This window comes from Cardiocondyla obscurior, linkage group LG13 (genome assembly GCF_019399895.1).
Source record: "Cardiocondyla obscurior isolate alpha-2009 linkage group LG13, Cobs3.1, whole genome shotgun sequence".
Taxonomy (NCBI): domain Eukaryota; kingdom Metazoa; phylum Arthropoda; class Insecta; order Hymenoptera; family Formicidae; genus Cardiocondyla; species Cardiocondyla obscurior.
The window spans coordinates 2,917,897-2,944,557 of NC_091876.1; the positions used below are offsets into that span (position 1 = coordinate 2,917,897).

Below are 26,661 nucleotides of genomic sequence, written 5' to 3' on the forward strand. Positions count from 1 at the left end.
AGTCAAAATGGCGTGAATAGAGCGTATGCGTTTCGCCCTTTATAACAAATTGATACGATTCATTACGAGCAGTTAATTAAAAAAAAAAAAAAAAAGATTTACTGCTTTTTTTTACAGAAAAAATATATAAAATCAATTTTTTATATGCAGAACATTACTGCAAATAAATATGTAAACCTAAAAAAATGTCCAAGTTTGCAACTTAAAGCTCGAATTATAAAATTCCTTTTCAACTGATTCATATAAAATTGTCTTTAGTTTTTAGCGCGTTTTCCGTTCATTAGCAATAAGCCTTAACTGAATAACGTAATTAAATTGCTTACACAATTTTCAATATACATTGCTATTTACAAAAATAATTATAATTTTATAAGATGTAATATGTACATTTAAATTAAAGAATTTATTCAATCTGATGTCATCCGATGTCGTCTTCATCATTATCACCGTCAAAGGATAAGACAACCTTTTGCTTTTCCTTCTTCGCCTTCTTTTTTACAGGTTTATCGGTGGCGACTGAGTCAGAATTCGTTTCTGCAGCTTTAGTCTTGCGAAATACAATCTTCTTAGATAAGTCGGCCGGGGCATTACTTTCTTCTGCAATTAATAAATAAAGAATTACATTTTATTTATTCAATTGTTAACACATTAATATTATATTCAGATTCGAAACAGCTCCTGCATCAATTGCACACCTTTTTCTTTCTGTTTGTTAAAGGCATCTGCCTCTTCCGCTGTTAAATCACCAGAATTTAATACAACAACGACAGGTTTTTCGTCATTCAACTCTTCTTTCTCGTCGTCAGATAGTTGTTCCAGGGTTTCCCTCTGAAAAATAAAACACGAATATATTTAAAGTTCTACTTTTCTGCTACTTTTAAAATTATCAATTAATCGTAAATCATATCAAGTTTAAATCAAATATTGTTATAATTAAAAAAAGTGAGCTATTTGTTTTACCTTTGTGTCAATAGTGGGACCTTCCTTGTATCCAATTTGCTCTTTTAGTTCTCGTAGAAATTTCGGCTCATCCGGTTTGATGTACGATATGTTGTGCTTTTTTCGTGACATTGTTTCTCTCTCAACTCGGCGTCTTTTTATAAAATTATCTGAAAAAACATTAATTTGTCAGAAATTGCAAACAGAACCTCGTCACGATGTAGTAATGGATGATTCACATCGTATGGGTTAGAATTTTATATCTGGTTCGTACATAATAAGAAAGTGTTCTCTAAGTACGGTAATTAAATTTTGTTCCTTACAAAACGATCCTTTTCACTGGAAATTTTCATCACCGAGCTCACGTGTAGTCGAAAACGATGCTATCCGCTTGAAGTGTAACAATATCAAGTTGCACTTGCACTTAGCTCTCCCTTCACCAACAGCTGACCAATTACTGGAGAAGGGACAGAGCGAAAGGGCTTCCTATATCGATACATTTTATTAAATAAAAATATATTTGATATATACTTTTATTAAGGCTGAAATAAATCTTTGTAATTATCGGGTTTTTATACTTCACATTTGCATAATATATTACTCATGAAAAAAAAGTTTTTTTTTTTTTTGTTAATTTAAGTTATTTAAACATACCTTTTGAATGGTTTTAAAATGTACATGATTCGATTTATTGAATTTTTTTTCTCCTATGTAAAAAAAAAGTTTATAGTTGTAGGCAGGATTCAAGCTTGAAATTGGGAATACATAAACCAATCAGTACGATTTCAATATACATGTATGTGCACATATGCACTGTATACAATATATTCATATATGGGCATTAAAATATACAACTAGTTGCATACCGCATGATAATATGTATATATCTGTACATATTCATATATATACATATATATACACATACACATATTTGACGTGTCAAATAATATATTTATAGATCTCTTTTTTTTCTCCTTTTTCTTTCCATACACGTTCTTTCCCATTTTCTCTACTCACGTTTCCTCATTCTCATGCTTTACAAATAACAAATAACAAAGATATAGATTACGAAAGACCAACTTATATAAAAAAAAAAATTTCTAAGTAATTTACTTGTATACATGTATCTACATATATCATGTACGTATCTATGTATGTATGTATATATGTATATATAATCTAATATTATGCATTTCCTCAATAGTTTTTTTTTTACAGTCATACTTCCATGATATAGAACAGTACAAAACGGTAGGTTTCCTTTTTGCAGTAGTATTGCCTTCGTCGTTGCAATGTTCGGCAATACAGCGACAGAAGGAAATACGCCCGCACCCGACTGTGATATTACAGTATGTTAATACGTGTATGTTTATATATACATATAAAATATTGAGTAAACGGTGGTACAATTGTCGGGCAATGATTCCTTGCAAAATAAGAAACTATGTGAAATGTGCAAAATAAATTTTTGTTACCGATATCTTAGTTTTTGAGAAATGATCTATACAACGGAATAGACAGATATTACTTTCATACATTTAAAATCGATTTTCTCAAAAACTATGATAATTCAATAACAAACTTATAAATATAATTTTAATTTTGTTTTTATAGGCATATTACTTGTGTTATAATTTATTTAAGTATTTGTTTAGTCCAGTTAATCATTATTGCCGAAATGGAATCATATATGCATATATACTCACACACGTATACTGCAGTTATTATATATGTATGTATATTTATAAATACACGAGGCGGCTACCCCATTATTTAATCTATTATAGTCCACTCTCGTGTTCGGAAAGGCATATCAACTTGAGCAGATCATATTTTATTACAATTTATTTGGAAGATTGATGTTCTGCAAAATGCACGCTTCTGCATATAAAATTCTATCTTATGAAATTATTCCTACGCACAATTGTGCTAAACTCAAAGCTGAAGGTAACTCTATAACTCGTGCAACAATCAATATCTTTCTTTTCTTTTCTCTCTCTTTTTTTTCTTTTTTTTTCTTTTTTTTTTTGTACAAACTCGTTCTAAAAATAAGTGCGATCTTTCTCGCTCGAGGCGCGTTGTGTTCATATGTAAACTATTTTCAAAAACATGCTTCATATACACACGTAAGTAGCTTTCTCATGTCTTCGTTTATATAAGTGAACGGATTAATATGGGGCAGCCTTTGTGAGTATATATTCATTTTTGTATCAATAAATTTTTTTGTATAACGTGATGCTGCCATAGATTCCAGATTTTCAGAAGAATATGGTGGGTGGATCAGTGGGCACAATCGTCTGTATAAAACATTTAGAACACTGTGACACCCAGATGTTTTGCAAAATGTACCGTTGGTTAATATTTGATTAGTAAGCAGTCCATTCAGAAATACTTATACTGTTCGTTCGTCATATTCGTTTGCAATATGGCTCGTTAAATAATATCGAAATTATTTTTTTTTAATGAATTCCTCTGTCTTTAAAATCTATTTTTTTTTATATTATAATTTTGATCGGCATTCTATTAGTTACAAATCATTCTCTCAATTATATATAAGGTATCCAAAATATTTACAACTTTTCTAGCAGGCCCTTTACGCACCCCGCTGTTTCTCTTAATAAAAACAAATCTCCCAACATGATAGAGATTTTCTTTAACTAATTCTTTTGCTGCAGTATTTCAGCCATATTTAACGTTCTTAACTAATCTGGACTATAATTGGCGCCAGAAACAAAACTACGCGGAGACTCAATCACTTTCTGGACCGGCTTCCTTTTCACCCTCACCATCTCCTTCCTCTCGTGTCATGCCCTCAATTGGTGCTGGAGTATCTTCTGCATTCGTAACGTTACTCGTTGGTAGCTGATCAGAATCAGGCGGCACTGACGGTGGACCATTTTGTGCAGCACCTTGTGGGAATCCTGTTTCAGCTGACACTAAATGTGATGGCATGTGTGGTGAGGCCGTTTGTGACTTTCTGCTTTTCTCACCTTTTCTCCATAATGTAATTTCCTGATTAAAATACAAAAAGTAATAAAACGTATAAATATAATTAAAAAAAAAATTTTATTATAAAAAAAATAAAAATTAATAGTTTACCTGCTGCTTAAAATATCGTCGATCTTCCTCATCCATGAGAACCAAATTTAGATAATATCTAACACTAAACTTCTTATTAATATCGCGCATTGTAGGCGCCAGATCATATCCAGCCAAAAATACTCTTATAGGAATGGATTCCCCTCGGACGGGTGCACCATCCATGATTTCGTACTTGGCTATAGTTTCGTTTTCGGTAAATGTATGTGGGCCTGCAAATATGTATTCTAATTACTGCTTTAGTACCATAAATATTATTAAAAAAAAATTCTTAGGAAACCAAAACTCGCGCTCCAATTTTGCCATGCAATGCTGCATGCATACAAAACTGCAGAACTGAATAATTAATACTATGACTATATTGCACTTTAAACGCGTCTATGACATACCAGAACCGGTAGTTTCTCGTTTGATGATTGCTATCTCCATGTGTTTTATTTTTATTCTAACCAAAAGAAAATATATTTTGCCAACAATTACATCTTTCAAATGATATCTGAAAAGATAGATAAATTATTAATTTATTTAGAAAATAAAAATCTTTATTAAAACGGTATATATATAAATATGCAATGTGGAAACTTACTTGCTTTTATTATATTCAAATTCGATATGCAAGCAGTCTTCAATTCCAACTTCCATTTTAATGGGATTATTCATATCTGGATAGGAACTAAGAGTGTGCACAACTAATTCAAGTTCTTTAACAATGTCACTTATTCTTCGTACAATTGTCACTTTCAAGAAATATCTCAGTCGAACGTTAGAACCAGTGTAACTTTCAAACGGTTTTTCAACATTTGGAAATTCAAATGTATACACTGTGTTATGAGTCAATTCCCCTGGCCTTGCCAGTTCTTTTACCAGACTTGTGAATTCATGATGATTACCTCTGTCATAATATAGCTCAATTTGTCCAATAAATTCTACTTTGACACCATGGTGTTCTAATTTTCCAGCCTTTCGTAAACTGATATTAATCTGCAAGGATTGAATTGGTGACAAATTATATATAACAAAACATTATAAAGGAGTATTTAAAAAATATATTAAAAGAACAATAATCAACATAGTATTAAGTTTAGGTATAAACTGTATTTATAAGCTACATTTATTTGAAAATAAATAACGTGAATTTCAATAACTGACGATTTATTAAATGTAATATTAGTAAAGAATTTTTGTGCGTGGCAGAGATACAATATTATTGTGACATGCAACATTAACGTTTTAGGCCTATTGACGGTCAGGACGACGAGGTCCAGAGAACCCTACCTTGCCGGACACGGTCTCGCCGTCGTAGTAAAGCAAGTGCCGCTCTTTCTTGCCGTCCTCGGACTTGATGTCCGCGGTCTTCCGTGTCTCGGCGCCATCCAGCGTAATCTCTATGTCGGCGGACTGGCCGAAGCCGAAGAAGCTCTGCGTGTAAGAAACGTAAGGGTTAAAAAAATTACGTATCGTGCGGGATAACACGGCCGGGAAGACGTCGACCTTCCCGGCGCCGATCGTGCGTGTTCGGGTTACGGTGGGCCGAGGCTCGCAACCCCGCGGGAGGTGAACGCACCATTTTCTAGGGAAAGGGACAGCCTTTGTGGGAACGGTGAGATATCCCCGACGCCGTGCCGCAGTCGTGCTGACAGGATCGCCCGTGTCGCGGATCAATGAACAGTTCTCCGGGGCAACATTTTCCTGCGCGCACGAGAGATGAGAAAAGTTGGGTTATTTTTTTGGCCGTTCCTCCGGAAAGTCACAAGTAGCCAATATGGCCGCGCGCACGCGCCCCCTTTTCTCCCACCTTCGCTCCTCCGGTGGCTCCGGTGTGCGCTGTCAAACCGTAGCGGACGTCAAAGTAAATTCCATTGGAATTAAAAAAAGAAAAAAAAAAAAGTTTGATTAGATTTGAGTCGAGACGCACTAATAAAAAAAAAAGACGTCTGACTCGGCGTCGGTTGAATCATAATACTCAATATTACTGGATTCTACTGGCTAGATTTATAGGTAGCTACTTGAAAGTGGCGGCTCGTAGCAGATCTCGGCAGAATTAAAGTCGCCGATAGCTCTCACACACTGCAATATTGAATTAAAGCGCTGTTTATTCAAAAATTAATTTTTTATAAATTTATAATTAGTGTAAAATGTTCAAGATATGTTTAGATGTTTTACAATATCTGTCGTAAAAAGACTGATACATTCATTACGTTTGATCAGTTAGATTTACCGTACTGTCTTCAGAATTAATATTTACAATGTTTTGTATTTGCTTATCTATAGAGCGACACATATTTTTATCCGAAATATATGTAGATTTATTTATTTTATGATCTTTCATGACCATTTCTAAAGTTTCCTCTTTGTAATTGGCACACTTTTCCAAACTAATTGCACATGCAGTTGGTATTCTCTCCTGTTCATCATTTTCCTTGTGTATAGTATGTGCATTTTTCATTGATTTGCACGAGTCGTCCAAAAAGTTTTCTTTCGAACAACATTGAGAAGAACTGCAGTGTTCTCCGTGACAGCGAATTAAACAACCAGTCTTTTCCATATTCGGCTTCATCTAATATTATAGAGATAAAATTATTATTATTAATATTTAACAGTTATTAATGAATGTAGAGCTAGGCAATTAAAAAAAAAGAAATGTATTAACAAAGTACCTTATGAAACTCTGGTTGTATAGTGACCTGTGTAATACCCATTTCAACAAAAAAAGTACTAACTTGATTTGTAATACTGGCATAAACCTGAAAATATAAAATAAAAAAATTAGTATCTTTAATATCGAACTGTCGAATAAAACTATTAAATATATAAATCGATTTAAATAAATATAAAATATATCGAAAAAGAGGAGCAGTCTTAATAATTTTAACTATAACATTTATAAAGGTATGTTTAATATACCATTGGATTTAGAAAAACAATATGGACTGTACAAATAGCTTGGTGTTTCGCTAACTGCCACACGTGTAAATCATGGACATTTATGATACCGGGAAAAGCTTCCAGCAGTTCTCTTTTGAGGCTATCAATATTGATATGATTAGGAATGGTTTGCAACAATATCAGGCCTGATTCTTTCACTGTAATAAAATAAAAAGTAGAACAAAATTGATAAACCTGAGATAATAAGATAAAATAAGCAACTTAGAATATCTTAAAAAATTATTATTAAATTATATAGTTATTTAGACAATTTATGTAACTTTCTCCTTTTTTTTTATAATACATTTATACTCACTGTATGGATAGCAAAGGACGAATAGAGAAATTGACGAAATAATAGCGAAAACTGGATCGATATACTTGGCTACTTCAGAATCGGTAATATATACTAAAATCGAAACTAGTATCACGAAAACGCATCCGAGAACATCTCGACACATTTCTCTCAAACCTTCGCTTTTCGGTATCGCCAGAGGACTTCGCCTTGTTTGTACCGATAGTGTTTGTTGCTCACCATTCTTTGTTTCTTGTAAATTAATATTTCTAAAATATCATATATAGCATATTTTTTATAGCAAAAAAAAAGTATCCTAAATAAATTAATAAATAAAAAACACTTTAAATTTTTTAAATCGTAATTATCAAGAAATATTTTATATTAAAAACAACTCTATCAATGTAAAATTAATTTAAATATAAATACTCTGTATATTATAAAATTTTTACCTGCACAATATTACGTCTCCACTCTTTGTGACGTGTAAGAAAATGCTTTGATTGAATGTAAATCCACCAATTAAAATGTAACAAAAGGTATTTAAAAGTATTCCGGAAACGCCAATGCACAATACTGGTAATGGATGATGCATTTCATCCAAGTGATCAATGTGCACTAACGTCTGTAATGCTTCCATTAATAAAGAGAAACAAAAAGAGGCGAGGAAAACACAACAAACGAGCATTGTGAGGATATCGATTCGAGCCCATCCAAATGTGTTTTTCATTCTTCTGTCGGAACATGATTCCTGTCAAGTAAAAGCAATTTTTCCATCATTATATCAGTTAAATTACAAAATTTATAATAAGTAAATCCTTTCAAAAGAGGTATTGCTTCAGAAACCGAAAAGATTTCCGAGCAATTAATTTCTATTAATTCTGAAAACTATTTTAAAACATACCTTCGTTTTTGTTGATAAGGACATAACAGAACCTTGTTCTTCACCATTAATACAGATAGATGAATTTCCTAATGAACTGCAGTTGCTGTTGTGTGTTTTCTGATAGCTGTACTGCGAAAAACGTGTAATTTATTCATAATTATAAATTGGTATATTCTTCAAGACTGGCAAATGTGGTTTTTTGCGAATTTTTCGCGCTTACCTTTATTGAAGCGATACAACCGACGAGTGCTACGATGTTGCAAAGCATATGGTAAGCGTTGAGGAGAAGAGTTAAAGAATGCGTGATGTGGCTGGCGATTAACTCAACTACGAAGAACGCCGTGGTGAAGAACAGCACTAGGTATAGTTGCACCGGTTGCAGCCTCCTGAACCACTCTTTTACAGCCATGATCTTTTCTGTAAAATAATATAAATGTTTTACACAAACATAACCGATTGAATTCTAAGTCAGCTTAACGAATTTTTGGGTTTTACTTATATAATAAAAATGTTTTCTCTTTTGCGTTACGTACCCTACAAACTCAGATATAACAATACCAAGTTTGAAACGCGTAACTTTCACATTAAGATATGTTGCCGTAATTATTATTAATATTAATATTTTTCATTTTTAAAAACGTACCCTTTACAATCTTTATAAATAAATGCACAGTATTAATTCAAAATGTAATTCTCATGTAAAGTTTCTATACTGTAATGAAGAGGAAAAAACAGTTTCACTGAATAAGTAATATCGTGTTATTTATCAATAAACCAATACTTTTTAAAAAAAATAGTTAATCGGTAAAAAAATATATAATGCGAAAACATCATAAAAGGTAGTATATATATTAAAAAAAACCAACACTGGATTAAACGAATCAGTCGTCGGTACGGACAAAACTATACTGAAGAACAGTACGGTTGGTTTAACTGTTGAACCCGATGAATCGGATCGTCCTCTGTCCGCCAATTTGTCTGTCAGTCACCAGTTCATTTACACTAAACGTATGATATATACCCACGGTGATAAACTGCGAGTACGTCGCCTAACTATTGTTATATATTTACTGACACTTTGTTGTAAAATAATTTGCATTTTATTACACGCGTGTTTTAATTTCAATCTTAATTTTAATCTTGGACTCGAAGTCTGTGTACTTGCGCTATTACTACTATTGATTGATCACGCCACTTATTGCAAAAAATTTATTAAGTTAATGAACTATTTCGTGTTGCATTTAAACGGTTTATTTTCCACGGTGTCACTATTTTATCTTGATCGGGAACACTACGAAAGGACAACTCTCGCCCACGTCGGATGTCAATATGACGAAAATACAAGACAGTTTCCGCGCGGCGCCGACCTTCGGCCAAAACAATTTATAGCTAACTGTGCGTGCATCCGTTTAATCGTTGCCATTATCTCGCGACGTGCGGTAAATTTCGCAAATCAGGTGATTGTTGCGACAAAAGACTAGATCGTTGCCTGCCGAACAGTATTACTCATAGTGTACATAATAACATTGCGTGTACGAAATTGTCACTGAATATATAATTACGTCCGACCGTTGGAAATCAACGTGAGAATCTAAACAATAAACTTTAAAATCATAATTTTATTTCGAAAGATCCTCGATGCTTTTATGTATAAAAATTGATATTATTGTCCGCGACTAGAATATTGTCTGTAAATGACATAACGCCACCAAAGGGAATGTTCTACGAAATTAGTTCTTAATAAATTCAACTGTTTGCAACTGACAGACAACTCATAGTCTGTCAATACGTGTTATATATGCGTCCGAGATCTCTGTTGAGAACCAAGAGGGGAACAGTCAAAGCGTTAGTTGCTAACATCCGGGCGCGGTAATAGGCTTTGGTCAACGAAATATTTTTCCTATAACTGATATTATTTCTTGGACTGTCCACGCAAATTGCGTAGTGAATCTACTAAATTTTTATACGCTGAATCTGTATCAACTTTTCATCTAATCAGACGACCTAGAATCTGAAAAACATTACTCTATGATTATTGCTAACATATCAATAAATTTATTAAAATAATTAAAAGAGATTAAAATAATCCACATACTAATAATAATATAATAAGAACAAGCGACGCTTTTTCAATTATTTTACACATTTTCTAATTTACGGGATTCTAAAAATTAAATTAAATTGTTTGCATGTGAAAGTCTTGCAAGCTGTCGCGTGTAATTATTTGCGATTAATTTATAATCTGTGTGAAAAAAAAAAGAACATGTGTACGCATATGTACGGGCTCTTCTCTCGAAGAAACACTTTATCGCTATAAGAATGAAATTGTACTGACCTTTAAACCACGTATATTTCGTTGAAGATATCCGTAAGAATATCGGCACTCTCGGAAACGTTATTATCGCTTTTTGTACACTAATATTTGGTATTATTTCTTTTTACTCCAAAACGTACTTCGGAGATATTTTTAGGAGCAGCCGGGAGAGAGAATAGAGGAAAGTTGTACAACGTACACATGTCGTGGAGACGTGATGGACTAACTTTTATCTTGGATCATACGTGGATTATATCGGCTGCCCATTGTGATTGCTATAAAAGTATACGGTAGCTGATAACCATTGATTATCTGTTTATATAGCGAATGATCAAATAAAAAATTTGAACGTCATAATAAATATCAGATACCTATCCGTAAGAGATTTGGGCTTGAGTGTGTTCCATGTCGTTCAGGCTTCGATAAGGCTTGAAAATTCTCATGTAAAAATTTATTGCATATTCCATAATTATATTAATTATATATGTTTTATATTCTAGTCTCCTAAAAATAAAACAGCATTAGCGAAATATATCGAGAAATAAATATGATGTACAGCCAATAATATTAAAATTATTTAGTCAAAGATGGATAAAACATAAAAAAATGTAATCTTAGATAAGATAATTAATTTATCTACGTAATAATTAAAATAAAAAAAAAATGTAATCTAGATATAATTTTAAGATAACAATTAATAAGTGAGGAGAAAAAATTATTTTATTATTAATAAAGTATAAATTAATTCCTTTGAATCCTAAGAACTTTTTTCGTCTTATTCTTTCTAACCTTAACATTTCTTAAAATATGTATCTGTTTGAAATAATTTACTTTATTGCTAGATTAATTTTTTTTATCGCGTTTCTTTTTTATTGGCAGCCATCTCCAACTACGAAATTGGCGGAAACCGCGCTCGGACCGTGCCACTAATTTACACATCCTAATCACTTAATATCTCCCGAGCGTTTTCGGAAATTCTGCGCCGGGAAATCTCGAGAGCGGAGGCCTAAACTAGGTCCGCCATACGCGTTACGAAAAATACGAGCGGTGTGGGACACGTTGCGGGTGGGGACGTTTTTCCACGTTGGTAGAAACGACTCTATAGATCACTTTCGCTGCGAAAGTTTCGCAGGTTTAGTTCCCTCTCTTACCGCTCGCGCTCGACGCGATCGTCATATGACGTGAGATCGGTGAGATGACGTCGGCCTCCGCGACACTTGGCGACACACACGAATTTGCGCACATGGCTACGAATTGATAACGAAGCGAGGGGCCGTACGGGCGGGGAAGGGAAGATGCGACACGGTGGAGGAACTGGTCTCCGTCGATAGTACAAGTTGACTCGGCTTTTCTCGCGGCCTCGCGCTCGTTGCCGGTGGCTCGAGGTAACGGACACTCGTGTATTTATGACTACGTCGCAGCGTCGTACCCGCGCACGCCGTGTCGCACGCACCTCCACGTTCGATCGCGTAGACTACGTCCCGTGAGGAATTCGCTCGGCCGGAGCGCCGCGGCTGCTCGCCGTCCACGCGCCCCGCGATGCCGCGACGCGAGACGTCGTAGCGACGCACGTCGCGCGTTGCCACTGTCCACGGACTTGCCACTTCACCGTGATGTAAGTAACTTGACCCGACACGGCGTGCTTTCCTTCCGCAGAAGTGATTTCTCTCCGGTTCTCCGTGATTCAGATTTTCTTTGGCAGTCCACACTTTCATCCGCGCACCTTAACGTTATCGCTGATAAATGAGATTGTGAATGTTTATCTTGGCATTAAACCGAGAGTTTTGTATTAGACAAATAAAATTAAATTGTTGCACATTAAGAGAACGTCGCCTCGTACGCCTGGTTGGTATCGCTACGATTATTCTACTTTTCTTTTTCAGGCATGCGATTGGAAATTTTTCCTGTGCGCAAAGGCTGAGGTGTCAGTGGTCACCCTTATGTCTTGTAAAGACTGCAGTAGTCTTGCAGTAACCAGCAGTTTTAACAATGGATTATGACTACATGCCCTTTCACAGGGAGAAAGACTTTCATAATAGATGTTGCAATGGAAAGCTCTGGTGTATCAAGGCAAAGTGTTATAAATATACGATTTTTTATTTCTGTTTATGCATGATCTTGATTAACTCAATCAACAAATTACTTGTCAAGCTTAATCTTTTATTTTTAGAATGCATGAAGAGAAAGATTAGATTAGAAGCAAACTATATAGTTAGAAGTACAGCTTTAAGATTTTGTTAAAGATTAAATTAATTGTTGATTAAGTAAATCGATATTTGGTAAGGTTAAATTGTTTTTATACTAAACTTAAATATATTTACAGGATATATGTGGTATCATATGCGCAGTATTAACATGGCTACTGATAATCTATGCAGAATTTGTAGTGATGGCAGTGATTCTTATTCCTACGATAAATACGTTTTATTCCAGCGTAAATATGGTCCTCTTTCAATTTCTAGCATTTCAGGCCTTTGCCTCACATCTGAGAACAATGTTTACAGATCCGGTAATTGAGATTGCACTAAATAATTATTTATTATTAGAGATTAAACGCGCGTAGCATAAAATAGATAAAATACCTTTTTAAAAATTCATATTTTGTATTATACAGGGTGCAGTACCGAAAGGTAATGCAACAAAAGAGATGATACAGCAAATGGGATTTAGAGATGGACAAGTTATTTTTAAATGTCCGAAATGTTGTTCTATTAAGCCTGACAGAGCTCATCACTGCTCTGTCTGCCAAAGGTGATGTAACAGAATAATGCTTGCATTTTTAACATAGAACAATACGCTGATTACGTTTTTGTTCGATTGCAGATGTATCAGAAAAATGGATCATCATTGTCCATGGGTCAACAATTGCGTAGGGGAAAATAATCAAAAATACTTTGTACTTTTTACTGTAAGTATTTCATAAAGCATGTTTATGATTTAGATCTTTAAAAAAAAAACAAAGATTAAATTCATGATGCTTGATATTTAATACAATTATATTGAAATACGTTATGCAGTAACATGGGTTTTCTTGTATTTTAGTTTTATATAGCGGGCATATCAGTGCAATCTTTAGTTCTGTGTATACAACAATTTATTACGTGTATCAGGCAAGAATGGAGAGAATGCTCTACATTTAACCCACCTGCGACGGTGGTATTACTGTTATTTCTAGCATTCGAGGCACTCTTATTTGCCGTTTTTACTGCTGTGATGTTAGGTACACAATTACAAGCTATTTGGAATGATGAAACTGTACGTATATTATATTATTATTATCTGTGCGTATTAAAAAATTGCCATTGTATTTATTGAAATATGCGTCACAGGGTATAGAACAACTAAAAAAGGAGGAAGCCAGATGGGTACGAAATAGTAGATGGAAATCGATTCAAGCGGTTTTTGGAAGATTTTCAATAGCTTGGTTTTCGCCCTTTACCTCGCCTCCTAACGCAAAGACAAAATTAGATTCTTATCTATACTCCGTTTGAATATTTTGATATCTATAACCATGACTTATAGAGGAATAATTAAGGTACATAAATAATATAAATAATGTTCGATTAGAAAGCAGGCTTATTCTCAGAACTGAGGATATATCTCTTTAAGGTGAAGAGATAAAATACAAGAGAATCGTAGCATAATATGTAGAATTATTTTATGTATAACGAAATTTAATTAACAATATTAAGAATCTGGTACAATTCCGAGGAATCAAATTTTATATCCGTTTTCAATTTTTTATTATAGAAAAATAAATATCTTTTGTGATAGTATTGAAGTAAAAGTATTGAAGAGGTTAATGATTTGCAATATTTGATATAATTTATTATAATTGAGTACGTCTTTTATAAAGATTTTATTTATTACTATTGCATCGATTTATTTCATAAATGTAATATCAGGAAAATTTTTATACATGCACAGAATGTAACAAAAAGATATGGGAAAATCTTAGGGAAGCATTTTTCATATAATATAAGAAATAAAAAAATATTCTATGAATAGCTTTACATGCAATATCTACAAAATAACTATAAGAAAGCGTATCCTGATATTCATATAACATATTTTTATCTGGATCTTTTTGTTATACTCTGTACAGCTAAAACAATTGCAATTATGAGATAAGATGGTAAAAGATAAGTGAGAACGAATATAGAATATATATAATATATATAATTTATATTATTTATATACTACAATATTATATGTAATATATATTACATTTATACGTATAATAAGTACATGTACGTAAATGTACATCTTTTTTTTTTTTTTTTTTTAATATTTGTAATTTTATACTGCTATCCAAATATTGTACGAATTTTTTGCTACAACGGCGTTAGGAAAGTACTTACAAAACGAATCGTAATCAGGGCTACGAATTTAATTTTTTTCTGCATCTTTACAATGGTACAATATGTATTAGGATACTGCATAATTTTAAATTCAACGTAACAAGTACTTGAAAGGAATGAAAAAAATGTAATTGTACGTTACAATAATGAAAATGGTTAATTGATAAATTTCATTTTCGACTCTTTGAGACTGCATTATATTTTATATTCGTATAGATATACGAAAATTCAACTATGCCATGTAAGAAAAATTTAGAGTTTTATGTTGCCAGGTATCGTTTTCCAATTACATCGAACTACAAACTTATCCGTAAGAAAACAATAAAAGATAAATCTTCAGGAATGAATCGAGGAAGAAGAGAAATTGATTATATTTTTTACGTTTTTACGTTTAAGATAATGAACAATATGCGATATATGAAAAGTGACAAAAAAAAATAAAAAAAAAAATAATAAAAAAATTCTACATTTTCAACTTTTTAATTCCCACAGCGAGACGTTTTGTACCGTACGCGAAACGCAAAACGAATTTGTCTGGGCACGGTATATCGCGGATTAAAAGTAAGAATTTCATCTTTTTTAAATTCGAGTTTTTTCCATAATTAATTCGCGCGCCTCGCTCCCCGCGGCTACGTGGGTTTCATTTGAACTCACGAGAGCTGTAAGCCAGCTATGATTCCCTTGTTAGTCGTGCACTCGCAAACAAGATTTCCCTGCTTGACTTGGAAACGAGCGATCAGTCGCGCGGCGATACTACTGACCGCTATTAGGAAAAGGATCGCCGATAATTAGCATTTTAATTTGTAGCAGTGATTTCTCCCATATCGCTTTCTATCCTCGCTCTCCACACGAAAGGTATGTACAAATATATTTTATATCATAAATATAAGATATTAAATCTCCTAGCCGACAACGTGTGCGTAATGCGATATGCAAGATGCATAAAGCGCACGTCCGGAGGCACAGCTCTATAAATTTATCTGTCCGGGTGACATTATTTTCGCTAAAGTAAAAGTAAAAGCTCGCGCTAATAATGGTGATTTCATTAATCATTCGTGTTAATTTTCTAAGATTGCTGCGGCGCTCTCGAATTGGTTTATTACTTCGACTCTTGATCGCAAAACTTATTACCGTACCGTGTTAATTAACGTGTACGTTATCGACATAAATATTATAATCATACTTTTTTTTTTAAACTAGAAGAAACCATGCGCGCACTACGCGGTTTTCAAAAACCCGAATTATAAACTACGAAAAGAAAATCATGCGACTTACCAATCTGCATGAGCTACAGCGGAGTTTTAGAGTTCTGCTGGTGACTGTAACATAAAATAAAACATTAATGTAGACATGTTAGTATTTAAATTAATGTAAAGGTAAATATATTTTTTTTATTTTTATAAAGATTTTATCAAAAATAATTAATTCTCTGTAATCTTTTTCTTTTTCCCCAAGAGAGAACGGACCGATGATATATCTCCTTGTTTACCAAAGATGCAGATCGCATTCAATTATCTCGTAGCCGGCGCGAGCTCGGCCACAAAGAGGCACTGTAGAAGCAAAGTGTGTCGAAAAAGCGGCGATATCGAGCGGAAAAGAAGCGGTGATTTATTTCGATTCGACGGAGATACGCTCGTCCATCACGGGTCCGCGTTCGAAGCGCGCGCCGCGTCGCGATTGGCCGGTCACGCGATAGCGGCGCGAAGAAATGAATGCGCGGTGCCGCGGCCGGCGGTCAAGTCCGTTTTCCACTTTCATCGGCTTCCGTTTTTACGAACGGGAGGGATAGGGATACGCGATAGGAGCGGTTTCCATTTCGATGGAGCGCGGGGCGGGCAGGCAAGGCCGAGAGCGAGGCGGCGGTCGATCGAAATCCCGCTTCTGTCACGAGTCCGCCGTTCGCCGTTCGTCGCTCGCTGGCTTTCACTTTTCCGCGGCCGATACCCACGGTGAGTCTTTTTCGACGCTTCTCCACGCGTGCGACGTCTCAATTTCGCTCACCCGAACCCCAACCTCGACCTGCCCGCGGAACCACGAATGCGTTTACGTTAACTTCGTTATTTCACGCGCGATACGTTTCCATCCGCGCGCGTACTCCGCAAATCGATTTTTATTCCACACACACGAGCATATGCGTTTTATATTTGATACGCATGTTGACGGTAGTTGCGTACTTTAAGTTAGAATGTAAAATTGTAATCATTTTACGAGAAATTTAGACAAGAAAGGTGTAAATTTGTAATAAATGTGCGTGCGTAAGCTTTTGTACGCGTGCGGGTATGCGTGCGCGGGTGTGTGGTATATGCGCGCATGTATGCATGTCCAGTCTACATTGTTATTCATTTATCACCTAGCTGAGCGTTTCTCCGTACTTTTTCTACTAAATTTTCACCGTGCGATGCGGGCAACAATCGTGCATGTTACTTTTATTTAGATACGCAACCATTTCCCGCATAAATCCAACTTGCCCGCAAAAAGTCGCTCGAAACAATAGCTTATCCGCGACCTTTTAAATTCATTTATTACATAACTCGTTATTTCACACTTTTTCTCTTCTCGAATGTCAAACAACGAAGAATAGTAATTTTACGTTAATTAACACAAGCATAAATTAATCGTTTAAAAATTAAACGACTAGTTAAGTGATATTCAAACGCACGTAAAAAGGAAAAAATAATTTTCTTTTCCCACCCTTTTTTAAATATCCTTCATTACAGATAAGAAAGAAAAAAAAAACTATTTAGTTGTTAAACGTAGAGATTTGACTAGAGAAAATAGCGAGCCGCTCCAAATAATCGGCGAAACTGGCCTTTCCACTAACAATCTGTGAAAGGCGTTCTTTTTCATTTATCGGACTGGCATGTGGTTTCTACCACGAATGTGGACTTGTTTCGGAGTTTGCGGAAATAAAAGGACGACTTAACGAACGTGCGGCGTCACTTGCGTGTATCAGAAAATCCCAATTGGCGATGAATCCGGCCGGTCGCGCGCTTCGTTTCGTCACGCCTTGCTAAAGCACTTTCGCTTTCGCGCTCCGCGGATCATCTCGTGATTCCTAATTGGACACTATGTAATCGCCGTTTTACGGCTATTTGCTTTATCCCGATGGCTTATCTCGCCGAGTGAAGAGCCGATGTGATTAACGAGGTATTTATAAATATTAAATTCCCGCTCGGCGCGCGAGATCGAGATCCGACCGCTCGCTTCGTAGAATATTTTCATTTCGCGTATATACGGAGGAAAGCATTAGAGAAGGAACGATCCTTTTTTTTTTTCTCTCTCCCGCGAACCGCCTCTGCCGTCTCGGTATCGTTAACGGTAATTAAAGTAATATAATTAAACGTCCGATTGGGATATGTAATTAAAATGAGCGATTAAAAGGTTGTGTAAGCGCGGATTACACGTGGTTCACGTTTTATTTCGATCGTGAAGTATACAATGTGTGCGACGATTGACGTAATCGTTCCTGTAGCTCACCCGGGAACAGCTCGCCGCGAAGAGAGATTAAAATTCGAGAAGGGGGATTTAATATTTTCACGGATGTTCCTCAAACTCATTTTTCGTATTTTTTTTTTTTAATTTTTTTATTCGCGTGTCGAAAACGATTAGCTAGAACAAACAATCTGCAGGCTGCAACGAAAGGCGTTACATTTCGTTAACGGCCTGTTTCGCAATAGGTGAACGGTCAAGGTACGTGCACATACGTAACAGGGAATAGAGAGCGGCCGTAAAAATGCGATTTTAGAGCGGGCGTACCGCCGAGATCCGCGTTAAAAATGTTGCCCATCGCGATATCCTCAGATCATTTTAGAAACACCGGAAGCTCTCTCAAACGATCTCTGAGAATAGATCTAACTCGGAATCGATCTTTCTTTTGCGAGGAACGTCGAAGGAAAATCAATTTTTTCTAAAAGATTTAACTTCAAGAATTCCTTCTTAAAAAAAAAAAATACCCCAGCAAAAAGCAATGATTTTGATGATCTTCTAATTATCTTATACAAACATTATAATTTATACGCGTGTAGCTACATTTATAAACATTAGTAAGTAAATTGTGAAAGCTGAGTAAGTTGAACTTTCTTATACATATAAAAAAAAAATTTTCCTATCATTATTTCCGGTAATCCTTTTTCAATGTAATTAATTTATCTCTCTCTCTCTCTCTCTCTCTCTTTTTATGCTTTTATTATATTTATTATTTTAATTAGATATTGTCTCGATTATTTCAAGTTTTACTTTTCTAGAGCCTGTGTGTGGTGTCATTATTATATGCACGCTCATTTTTTTATCCCGCAGAATGTAACACTGCCACATTACACACAGGATGCGTTTTAGTCTAGATTTATCTCATGCGAATCGAGGTAATACCGTTCCGCGCGCGATATATAAATTATATCACTCGCATTCGTGGTCATTAGCGCCAAAGGCAGGCGCGCGTATATAACAAACTTCTAAACAAACACAATTTTTTTTGTCTATAACTAATAAATTGCAATTATAAACGCATTTGCCACGTGGCATCGCGTGCAATTAATTCGGGAAAGAGAGAGAGAGACCGGATTTATCGCTTTCTCTCTTTCATCGAACAAAGAGAGAGTTATGTCGATGGGATTTGTCGACAGTTAAACGTTATTTGTCATTTTAGCATCGTGATCGCAACGAGAGAGAAAAAAAAAAAATCAGGAAAATAGAACGGAAAATGCTAATAGTATGGAACGATCGAAACATTTTATTGGTACGTATGACTGTTTGCTATTAACTATGAAAATTATCACCTGACACTCGTTACGCTCGTCCCGCGGCGTTCGCAAAAAGATTCATTGTGCGCAAATCGCTAAACGGTAGTCAGAAAAAGTCAACGTTCGAATCGTAACACAGTCAATTATCCTGTCGCGCCGCGTATCTGTTTCAAGAAATTTTACAGCCGCTTTAATTGAGTGCTGTTCCGATCGGAATACTTTTATTTAACGTTCGATTCAAGTTATCGACGATTAATTTAGCGCGCTTTTAATGAACGGCTCGCCGATGGATAAAAACAGTGTTATTCCAGGTCTATTGCTTTCTCATCGCGTTTGCTACCCTCGCGCCGGCATACGATCCAAATGACAAGTCGCTAAAGGACATTCTGCTGCCGGAGGGCCAGTTCGAGGCGTTCTACCTGAAAGGTACGCAAGAAGAGGAGCAGAACGCCGTGAGACCGCCACATCTTCACGGATCTTTCCATCAGTATCGGAATCCCGCACTGGTGGACGCGCCTAACAGCGCGGCATATGGATTTCGATTCGACGGAAAACGCCGCTTCAACTTCAACTAAATTATCGTGAATGATCTTAAAAGAAAGAGAGAGAGAGAAAAAAAAAATATGAAAGAGCACTCAACATGACAGAAACACCGACGCTTTCATCCGGAATTGCGGTTATCGTAGAAATGTGAAGATCAGGAATACGTAGATGCCTGGCAGTTAGCGGTTAGAACGATTTGCATCATTTTGTTTAGCCAAGCGTATAAATTGAAAGTGTTCGTCTACCAAAAAAAATATACTTTTCCATGTATCTTTCTTCTTGTAAAAACTGATGTAGCTAGTAATAATTATCTGGTTTACAATAACTTGACGAGAATTATTTATGTAGTCGACACGTTTTTTTCTATAGACTCTTTATGGAAGAATAAAGTATAAAATATAATAAATTATATTAATGTTTTTTAATTTTTTTTTTTTTATTAAACTGCACTTTTTATTAATTTAATTATAAAACTGAGTTTAAACCGTTGAGATCAGGCGGTGCTAACAGAGTCCACGTTGAAACCAACTTAATCGCGATAATATGATTAATGGACGACTCGTCCGCTCAATTAAATTACGAGATCTATCTCATGTTTGCGGAGATAAATAAATTAATCAAGATGTGCCTGACAAATTCCCAATCATAAATCATTTCAGATCAGATAATAATTACGAGCTACAATTTCGTTGATTCCAAATTGATTTTAAGCAAAACAAAATATCCGAACAGTGCAACGAGCATATTTAAAGCCCAATAAAACATAATTAAAGAAAAATTTTGAATTTATTTTAATTATTTTATCCTACGCCTTCTATTTCGCTTAATATCACAGATAAGAGAAATATCGAACGTAGTTTATTTTTAATAAAGTTTAAAGCAACATGCGATATATATATATAAAAAATAACTACATATAATATTGAGAAAGTGTGTACTAAGTATATCGAGAAGTGATCTTATCAGAGAAGGTATTATTATAAAAATATATGTAAGACATAGTTACTTGATCGTACCGAGTAAGATCGAACGAGCAAGACCATTCATACGCGCCGCTTTTGATACCAAACTGGTTTATCGTACCCGAAGGAACTGATTTGCTACCAGATTAGATGTTATTAACCGTCTCGCACGGAATGTAGGCTCTTCTTGCATTAATCCGGCGATTTTTCAAGCCTCCCCCTGTAATCTACACCGCTACCACGCCTTTTCCGTTCGCGACCATTCCGCGGGATTGGTATAATTATTCGAAAGACCGCAGTCCAATGCGGGGAATTATATGAGATTCGCCTCCACTTTTGCGCCAATTAATTAAACGGATTTCTACCCAATTGAGCAGCAACGGCGTCGAATTATTATCAACAACGAGGACAAGAATCCGATGCGTCTCTGAAGCGATTCCACAAACAACTTTCCATGTTTAAATGATGTGTTAGAAACCTAGCGCTTCACGCTGGAGATGAAAAATTTACAAACTCACGCAATTAAAATGGCGTGTAAATGATTTTACTTTCATTAAGCCAACGGCCTTTGTCATGATTACTCTTGCGTTAATTTGTTAAATTAGAGGATTTTAAACGTGATAGATCTTTATTACAAGTACACATGATACGTTTCCATATACAATCACGATCGCAGTGATATTGAATCGTCACGAATCTGATGAGAAACGAAATTTTCGTGTACGCGCGTGAATCTACGTGAGTTTTCATCTCTGAAATAATTAAAAATAATGCTAAATAAATTTCAATTTTTTTTTTTTAAGTCAGAATTTATCGACAAATGTTTTGATTTATTAAAACTTAAAATATGAACTTATAATCGATGTAACATCGTAATTAAAAAGTTGCGAAACAATAATGCCAGAAATAAAAAAAAAAATGCTACTATGATCGACGTAGTAATTTTTTTTATTAATGCTACATTTTTTAATCACGGCAACTCCTGCCGGTGATTGAGTTCAATTTTTTTTTTTTTATTAAATATTTTAAGACGCAGTCTTTTTACCGCGTACGTGGTCAGTCTGACGTTGAAACAGAAATCGCGAGAATGAAAGATAGATGCAAGCGCGTGAAACTTTGCCTTGGCATATTATAATAAACTCGTTTGTCTACTGATTGCTGCGATCCGATTGCAATTTAGAAACTATGCGATATCTATCTCCAGCAACAATAAGGAAATATAGAAAACGAATCGCTCCCGTTACTCACGCGGTTCTCGTGAGCGCCATATTAGCGTATGTGTAGTGCGTTCGGGATTATACACCTAAGATGCGTTATCAAGCCTGCACGAACCCCGCTCTAATAGCTACGGGAGAAGCTTTAAAAGAGGTGGCTAACACTGCAGCCCAACAGTCGTCTTCGGAGTAGATCGGTGAGGTGAACAAGATTACGTGCGAGCAACGATATGAGGATCACGTGTCTCATTACGGTGAGTGAAGACAGTTTCGTTATAAAATGATTGTCTTCGCAGTGAGAACAGTGGCTACCGAAATTATACAATTAACGTGATTAATTACGTGAGCTAGCTGAAGATTTTAATTTAAACCAGAATATCTAACATTCGTCGATTTTATTAGTAGCGTAAAAAAAAATAACGTTCAAAAATAGTGAGAACATTAAAGGGTGTACTGAAAATTTATTTTATACAAAATGTTAAAAATATCGTGCACCATATATCCCATTAAGGATATGTGAACTAAGGAATACTTAAAGATTTGTCTTAGTTAATGTGCAACTATCGCGATGTTAATTAAATAATTTTTTTTCTTTTTTCTTTCTTTTTCCTTTTTCCTATTTCCATTGAAATGTTACGGAAAATTCCTGCCGCTTTCGTGTACGAAATTGCGTTCTGAGAAATAAATTTAAGCTAATTGTTTCTAATATACGTTGTTCTTTCAATTCGTACCTTTTACTTCAAATATCAGTCAAGTGCACGCGATGCACTGCTTGATTAACTTTCAACTTTTCTTTTCCTCGGAAATTAGACCTTATTTGAAAACAAATTACTTTAAATTATTAAATTACTCTTACGTCATTTTATATATAAGTATTAATTAAAAATATGTTTTATTTTATTTTGTATGTTTCATATATGTCTTATATACAGGTCTGCGCGTATCTATCATCGATAGCATCTTCTGATGAAGTTCAATATTTGAATAGGTAAGTGGACTCCCCATACACACACACGAAATATATAACGACGTTTTTCCCTTTTTTAATCTACATAAAATTTTTTGCACGTAAAAAATACATTACTGTTTTTTTTTCTAGGCTAAAGAGAGTAAAATCGCATGAAGAATTAATTATCGACGATGCTACAGTTAAGAATACAGCGAGAAAAGACTTGAATCTCAATACAGAAGTACGCCCCAATGTATTTTCCACGTTACGAAAATCTCGGCCGCAGGGAAAAATTGAGAATTTTCAGAAGCCCTATCAGAAGAAGTCCCACGAGTCTCATCTTAATTATCAACAGCAACAGCCTCGCGATCGCTTGAAACGTCCGATAAAACGTTTAAAGGTCCGTTCGATTCCCGGATCGACGTACGACGTCGTCGAAGACAATGAGATTCACGAGATTATTCAAGAGCCGCTCCCCGAGGTGCACGAAGAGGGGCCGATTTATATTAAGCCCGTGGTACGCGTTACGAAAAAGGGTGTTCTCGATTCAATCATAGATATACTGGGCCAATTACTAAATCCTCCGAAGAAAGAACTGGGCCCGATAGTCGGGCCCATCAAGATGCCAGGATCGAATCGCAAAATCTACCTGCGCCTAATGGAGCCAGTCGACGCGAGTCACATCAACGTGCGCTTCGTAACGCAGGTACCAGTTCCCGTGGTCGACGAAGAGTCCCTGTTTTCAGGGCAACACGAGTCGATTCTACCGTTCCTACCCTACTCCGATCCTGACGCTACTCTTTTGCACAAGCACATCGGATCGGACGCGACTTTCAGTTCATCTAATCGTCATCCCTCGGTTCAGCTGCCTCGAAACGTTACTCACGTTTCCGGCAAAGGTCGAGCGGTAAAACCAGCGACTAAGTATAAAAGTCCCTCGCAAGAACTCAAGGAAACGGATAAAGAGAACGTGCCGCCTGTTAAAGTGGAAGCTGCGAGCGTAACGGAAGTCAATAAAAATCATTACTATCATTATCAATCGGCGGACGAAGCCGTGAAGCAAGTGACGGATATAATTAAGAACGCAACGGAGAGCGAGCAAGACACGAAGAGTTCCGTGGACCTCTGGCATCAAGGTTTGACCACCCATCAATTACCCTTGCGACAGATCGCCCCGTTGTATCCGCTCTCGGCGATGGACCACACAAGCTCGGCGTCTTACGAGAATACGTACAAAGTGCCGAGTGACTCGCTAACCGTACCGAGTCCGCAATCGAGCACGTACGAGCAGTACGCTAATGATAACTCGGGGGCTTCGGAAGTCTACGATCATTCATCTTACACCATTCCGAGCACTTACGCGGCCACCACTTATCACAAGCAAAACGAGTTTAGCAACGCCCCGAGCTCTTATCCGATCTCTTATCAAAACCAAAACGAGTACAGCAACGCGCCGAGCTCCACTTCTTACGCCAAGCAGAACGATCTTTACAATCCTCCCACCACCCATACGAGTCTGTACGAGAAGCCGGCCAACGTCCCGCCACCGTCGAGCGCTTACGCGACTCCTTACGAGGTGCAAAGTACCGCCCAGGTCGGCTCGAGCTCTCAGAATGCGCTTCGTATCATAGAACCGCCGCATTATTTCCACGATCCCCGGAAAGTCCCGGAGAGCAGCGCGAATAAAATATTCGAGAAGCCTGAACCACAGGCTTTCATTCAACCGCAGCCTCTCGTCCAGCTGCATCCCGTTGTTGAGCAACAGCCTTACGATTTACCTAACGTCAATGAGATAAGCTCGTTGGTGCGTAACACCGCGCCCCAGGACGGTCAGCTCGTGATCGATCAGGTGACATGGGGCAAAGTGAAACGCGAGAAGAGCGAGTCGAATTCTCAAAGGAACGAATTGAATTTCCAGAAGAGCGTGGAGATCGTTCCCGACGACAATCGCGAGAAATGGCAGCCGCTAACGTTCGTAGGTTCAGAGGACGCGGATTGGCACAAAGCGCTCGCCAACTTGGCGAAGGTCGCCGCGAACACTAATTATCACGAGGTGCTCGCGAACGGTAATTATCACGAGGTCGTCGCGAAGCATCAACCGGTCAATCGTCCGAGGCAAGCCTCGCGGACCACCACCCCGGAAAGTACGATCGAGACCGGGCGGGAGCTGAGTAGCAAGCGTCAAAACAGCAAACGCCGCAACCAGCCGGCTGCGTCTACGTCGAGTTCGAGATGCCACACTTCCGACAAGGGAGTGAAATGCGAACGAACGGAGCCCATCCTTCCGACCGTTTCGACACCTTATCCGGAAGGCACCGTGAAGATCATAGAAGAGCAAACGCAAACGTCTGTCGTCGAGTCGATCGCGATTACCCCGAAACCGACGGCGAGCTACAGGATCGAGAAGTCAAGAGCGAACGCGACCGTGAAGAGCAGCTGGGCGGAGGAGCCGCAGCCGTTAATAATGACCACCGAGCTTCTCGTTGCGAGCAGCACGACAGCGAAATCGCCGATATTGATTAAAGCAATTAAGAACACGCCGGAGAAATCTATCGAGAGTAAATCGACAGGATCGTCGACGAGTAGCGCGACGGAGAAATTAGCGGCGAGCAGTTCGACGGAAAGATCGTTGATAAGCGGCACGTCGAAGGTGCCAGTTTCACGAAACAATACCAAAAGAGCACAGCTGCCGAAACGGCCTATGGTAATGAAAAAGCCGACGTTCGTGTTCAAGGAAAAGGACCTAAGCAGCACCACGAGGAGGCCGACGACGAGCAGCAGCACGTGGAAACCGACGACGGCTGGCACGACGGAGAAAATAAAGATCGCGAGGCGACAGAAATTTAAAAGCGCAGCTTTGAGAACGAAATCAAGCGCCACTTGATAATTTTCGTTCGTTAATAGCGCGATTCTTTTTAGCTCTCGGCAATAGTAGCGCGCGTTTTTCTGCATTTAAATGTTTATGCATTTACGCGTTATTGTAACGAATCGTATGCGATGTCCAAAATAATGTGCGAGCCTTGCACATTTTCGTGTAAAAAATCGAAAAAAAAAAGTCACCCGTGCATTTGTGCGCGTATTATCATATTACATGTATATACGTTTTACATCTTGCATAGGAGATATAATCGAGATAATTAATGCGTCGGGATATGCAGCGCGATTTATCTTATTGTTTTTAAAAGCAAAAAAATTCCATTATTGCGTTATTATTTGAAAATTATGCATTATTTATCTTACTGCGTTTTTATTTACATAGTACGTAGAATATAGATTGTCTTTAAATAGTTGTTATTTAGTGACATAAATTCTTTGATCAAATTTAAGGTGCAGCGAGGGAAATTATTTTATTCGTACACGTTAATAAAAATAAAAAAAAAAAAATGTTAGAGAGAGTTAAAGAGAGTTCAATAAAAGATTATCTTTTTTCGATTC

At 36.6% G+C, this 26,661-nt stretch overlaps 5 protein-coding genes across 13 annotated transcripts; 2 read left to right on the top strand and 3 right to left on the bottom strand.

The window, feature by feature from the left end:
- Positions 1-80: 80 nt before the first annotated feature.
- On the bottom strand, positions 81-1,589 carry LOC139107610 (uncharacterized protein KIAA1143 homolog). 2 transcript variants are annotated; one of them, XM_070665345.1, is made up of 4 exons: positions 1,263-1,589; positions 961-1,109; positions 696-828; positions 81-597 (listed from the first exon to the last, which is right to left on the bottom strand). In XM_070665345.1, the coding sequence occupies exons 2-4, from the start codon at positions 1,069-1,071 to the stop codon at positions 419-421; spliced, it is 423 nt and encodes a 140-aa protein (XP_070521446.1). In that variant the 5' UTR covers positions 1,072-1,109; positions 1,263-1,589; the 3' UTR covers positions 81-418. The 2 variants fall into 2 exon arrangements, with proteins under 2 accessions (XP_070521446.1, XP_070521447.1); XM_070665346.1 differs by having other exon boundaries at positions 1,214-1,589.
- Positions 1,590-1,717: 128 nt separating this feature from the next.
- On the bottom strand, positions 1,718-5,820 carry Vps26 (vacuolar protein sorting 26). The gene is made up of 6 exons (XM_070665337.1): positions 5,603-5,820; positions 5,314-5,457; positions 4,625-5,019; positions 4,428-4,534; positions 4,039-4,250; positions 1,718-3,951 (listed from the first exon to the last, which is right to left on the bottom strand). The coding sequence occupies exons 1-6, from the start codon at positions 5,603-5,605 to the stop codon at positions 3,688-3,690; spliced, it is 1,125 nt and encodes a 374-aa protein (XP_070521438.1). The 5' UTR covers positions 5,606-5,820; the 3' UTR covers positions 1,718-3,687.
- A 293-nt stretch (positions 5,821-6,113) lies between these two features.
- On the bottom strand, positions 6,114-11,744 carry Znt77c (Zinc transporter 77C). 6 transcript variants are annotated; one of them, XM_070665331.1, is made up of 10 exons: positions 11,610-11,744; positions 10,830-10,962; positions 10,480-10,733; positions 8,365-8,561; positions 8,163-8,273; positions 7,711-8,009; positions 7,280-7,527; positions 6,943-7,121; positions 6,696-6,782; positions 6,114-6,595 (listed from the first exon to the last, which is right to left on the bottom strand). In XM_070665331.1, exons 4-10 carry the CDS (start codon positions 8,551-8,553, stop codon positions 6,233-6,235), a joined length of 1,476 nt encoding a protein of 491 aa, XP_070521432.1. In that variant the 5' UTR covers positions 8,554-8,561; positions 10,480-10,733; positions 10,830-10,962; positions 11,610-11,744; the 3' UTR covers positions 6,114-6,232. The 6 variants fall into 6 exon arrangements, with proteins under 6 accessions (XP_070521432.1, XP_070521430.1, XP_070521429.1 ...); XM_070665329.1 differs by lacking the exon at positions 11,610-11,744 and adding an exon at positions 11,290-11,600; XM_070665328.1 differs by lacking the exon at positions 11,610-11,744 and having other exon boundaries at positions 10,830-11,600.
- Positions 11,727-15,272, top strand: LOC139107608 (palmitoyltransferase ZDHHC3). 3 transcript variants are annotated; one of them, XM_070665342.1, is made up of 8 exons: positions 11,935-12,073; positions 12,342-12,528; positions 12,782-12,967; positions 13,073-13,209; positions 13,282-13,366; positions 13,501-13,713; positions 13,788-13,993; positions 15,092-15,266. In XM_070665342.1, the coding sequence occupies exons 2-7, from the start codon at positions 12,448-12,450 to the stop codon at positions 13,947-13,949; spliced, it is 864 nt and encodes a 287-aa protein (XP_070521443.1). In that variant the 5' UTR covers positions 11,935-12,073; positions 12,342-12,447; the 3' UTR covers positions 13,950-13,993; positions 15,092-15,266. The 3 variants fall into 3 exon arrangements, with proteins under 3 accessions (XP_070521441.1, XP_070521443.1, XP_070521440.1); XM_070665340.1 differs by lacking the exon at positions 11,935-12,073 and adding an exon at positions 11,727-11,843 and having other exon boundaries at positions 13,788-15,272; XM_070665339.1 differs by having other exon boundaries at positions 13,788-15,272.
- A 1,433-nt stretch (positions 15,273-16,705) lies between these two features.
- On the top strand, positions 16,706-20,855 carry LOC139107497 (uncharacterized). Its single transcript, XM_070665146.1, has 3 exons — positions 16,706-16,768; positions 19,465-19,554; positions 19,870-20,855. Exons 2-3 carry the CDS (start codon positions 19,519-19,521, stop codon positions 20,131-20,133), a joined length of 300 nt encoding a protein of 99 aa, XP_070521247.1. The 5' UTR covers positions 16,706-16,768; positions 19,465-19,518; the 3' UTR covers positions 20,134-20,855.
- Positions 20,856-26,661: the final 5,806 nt, after the last annotated feature.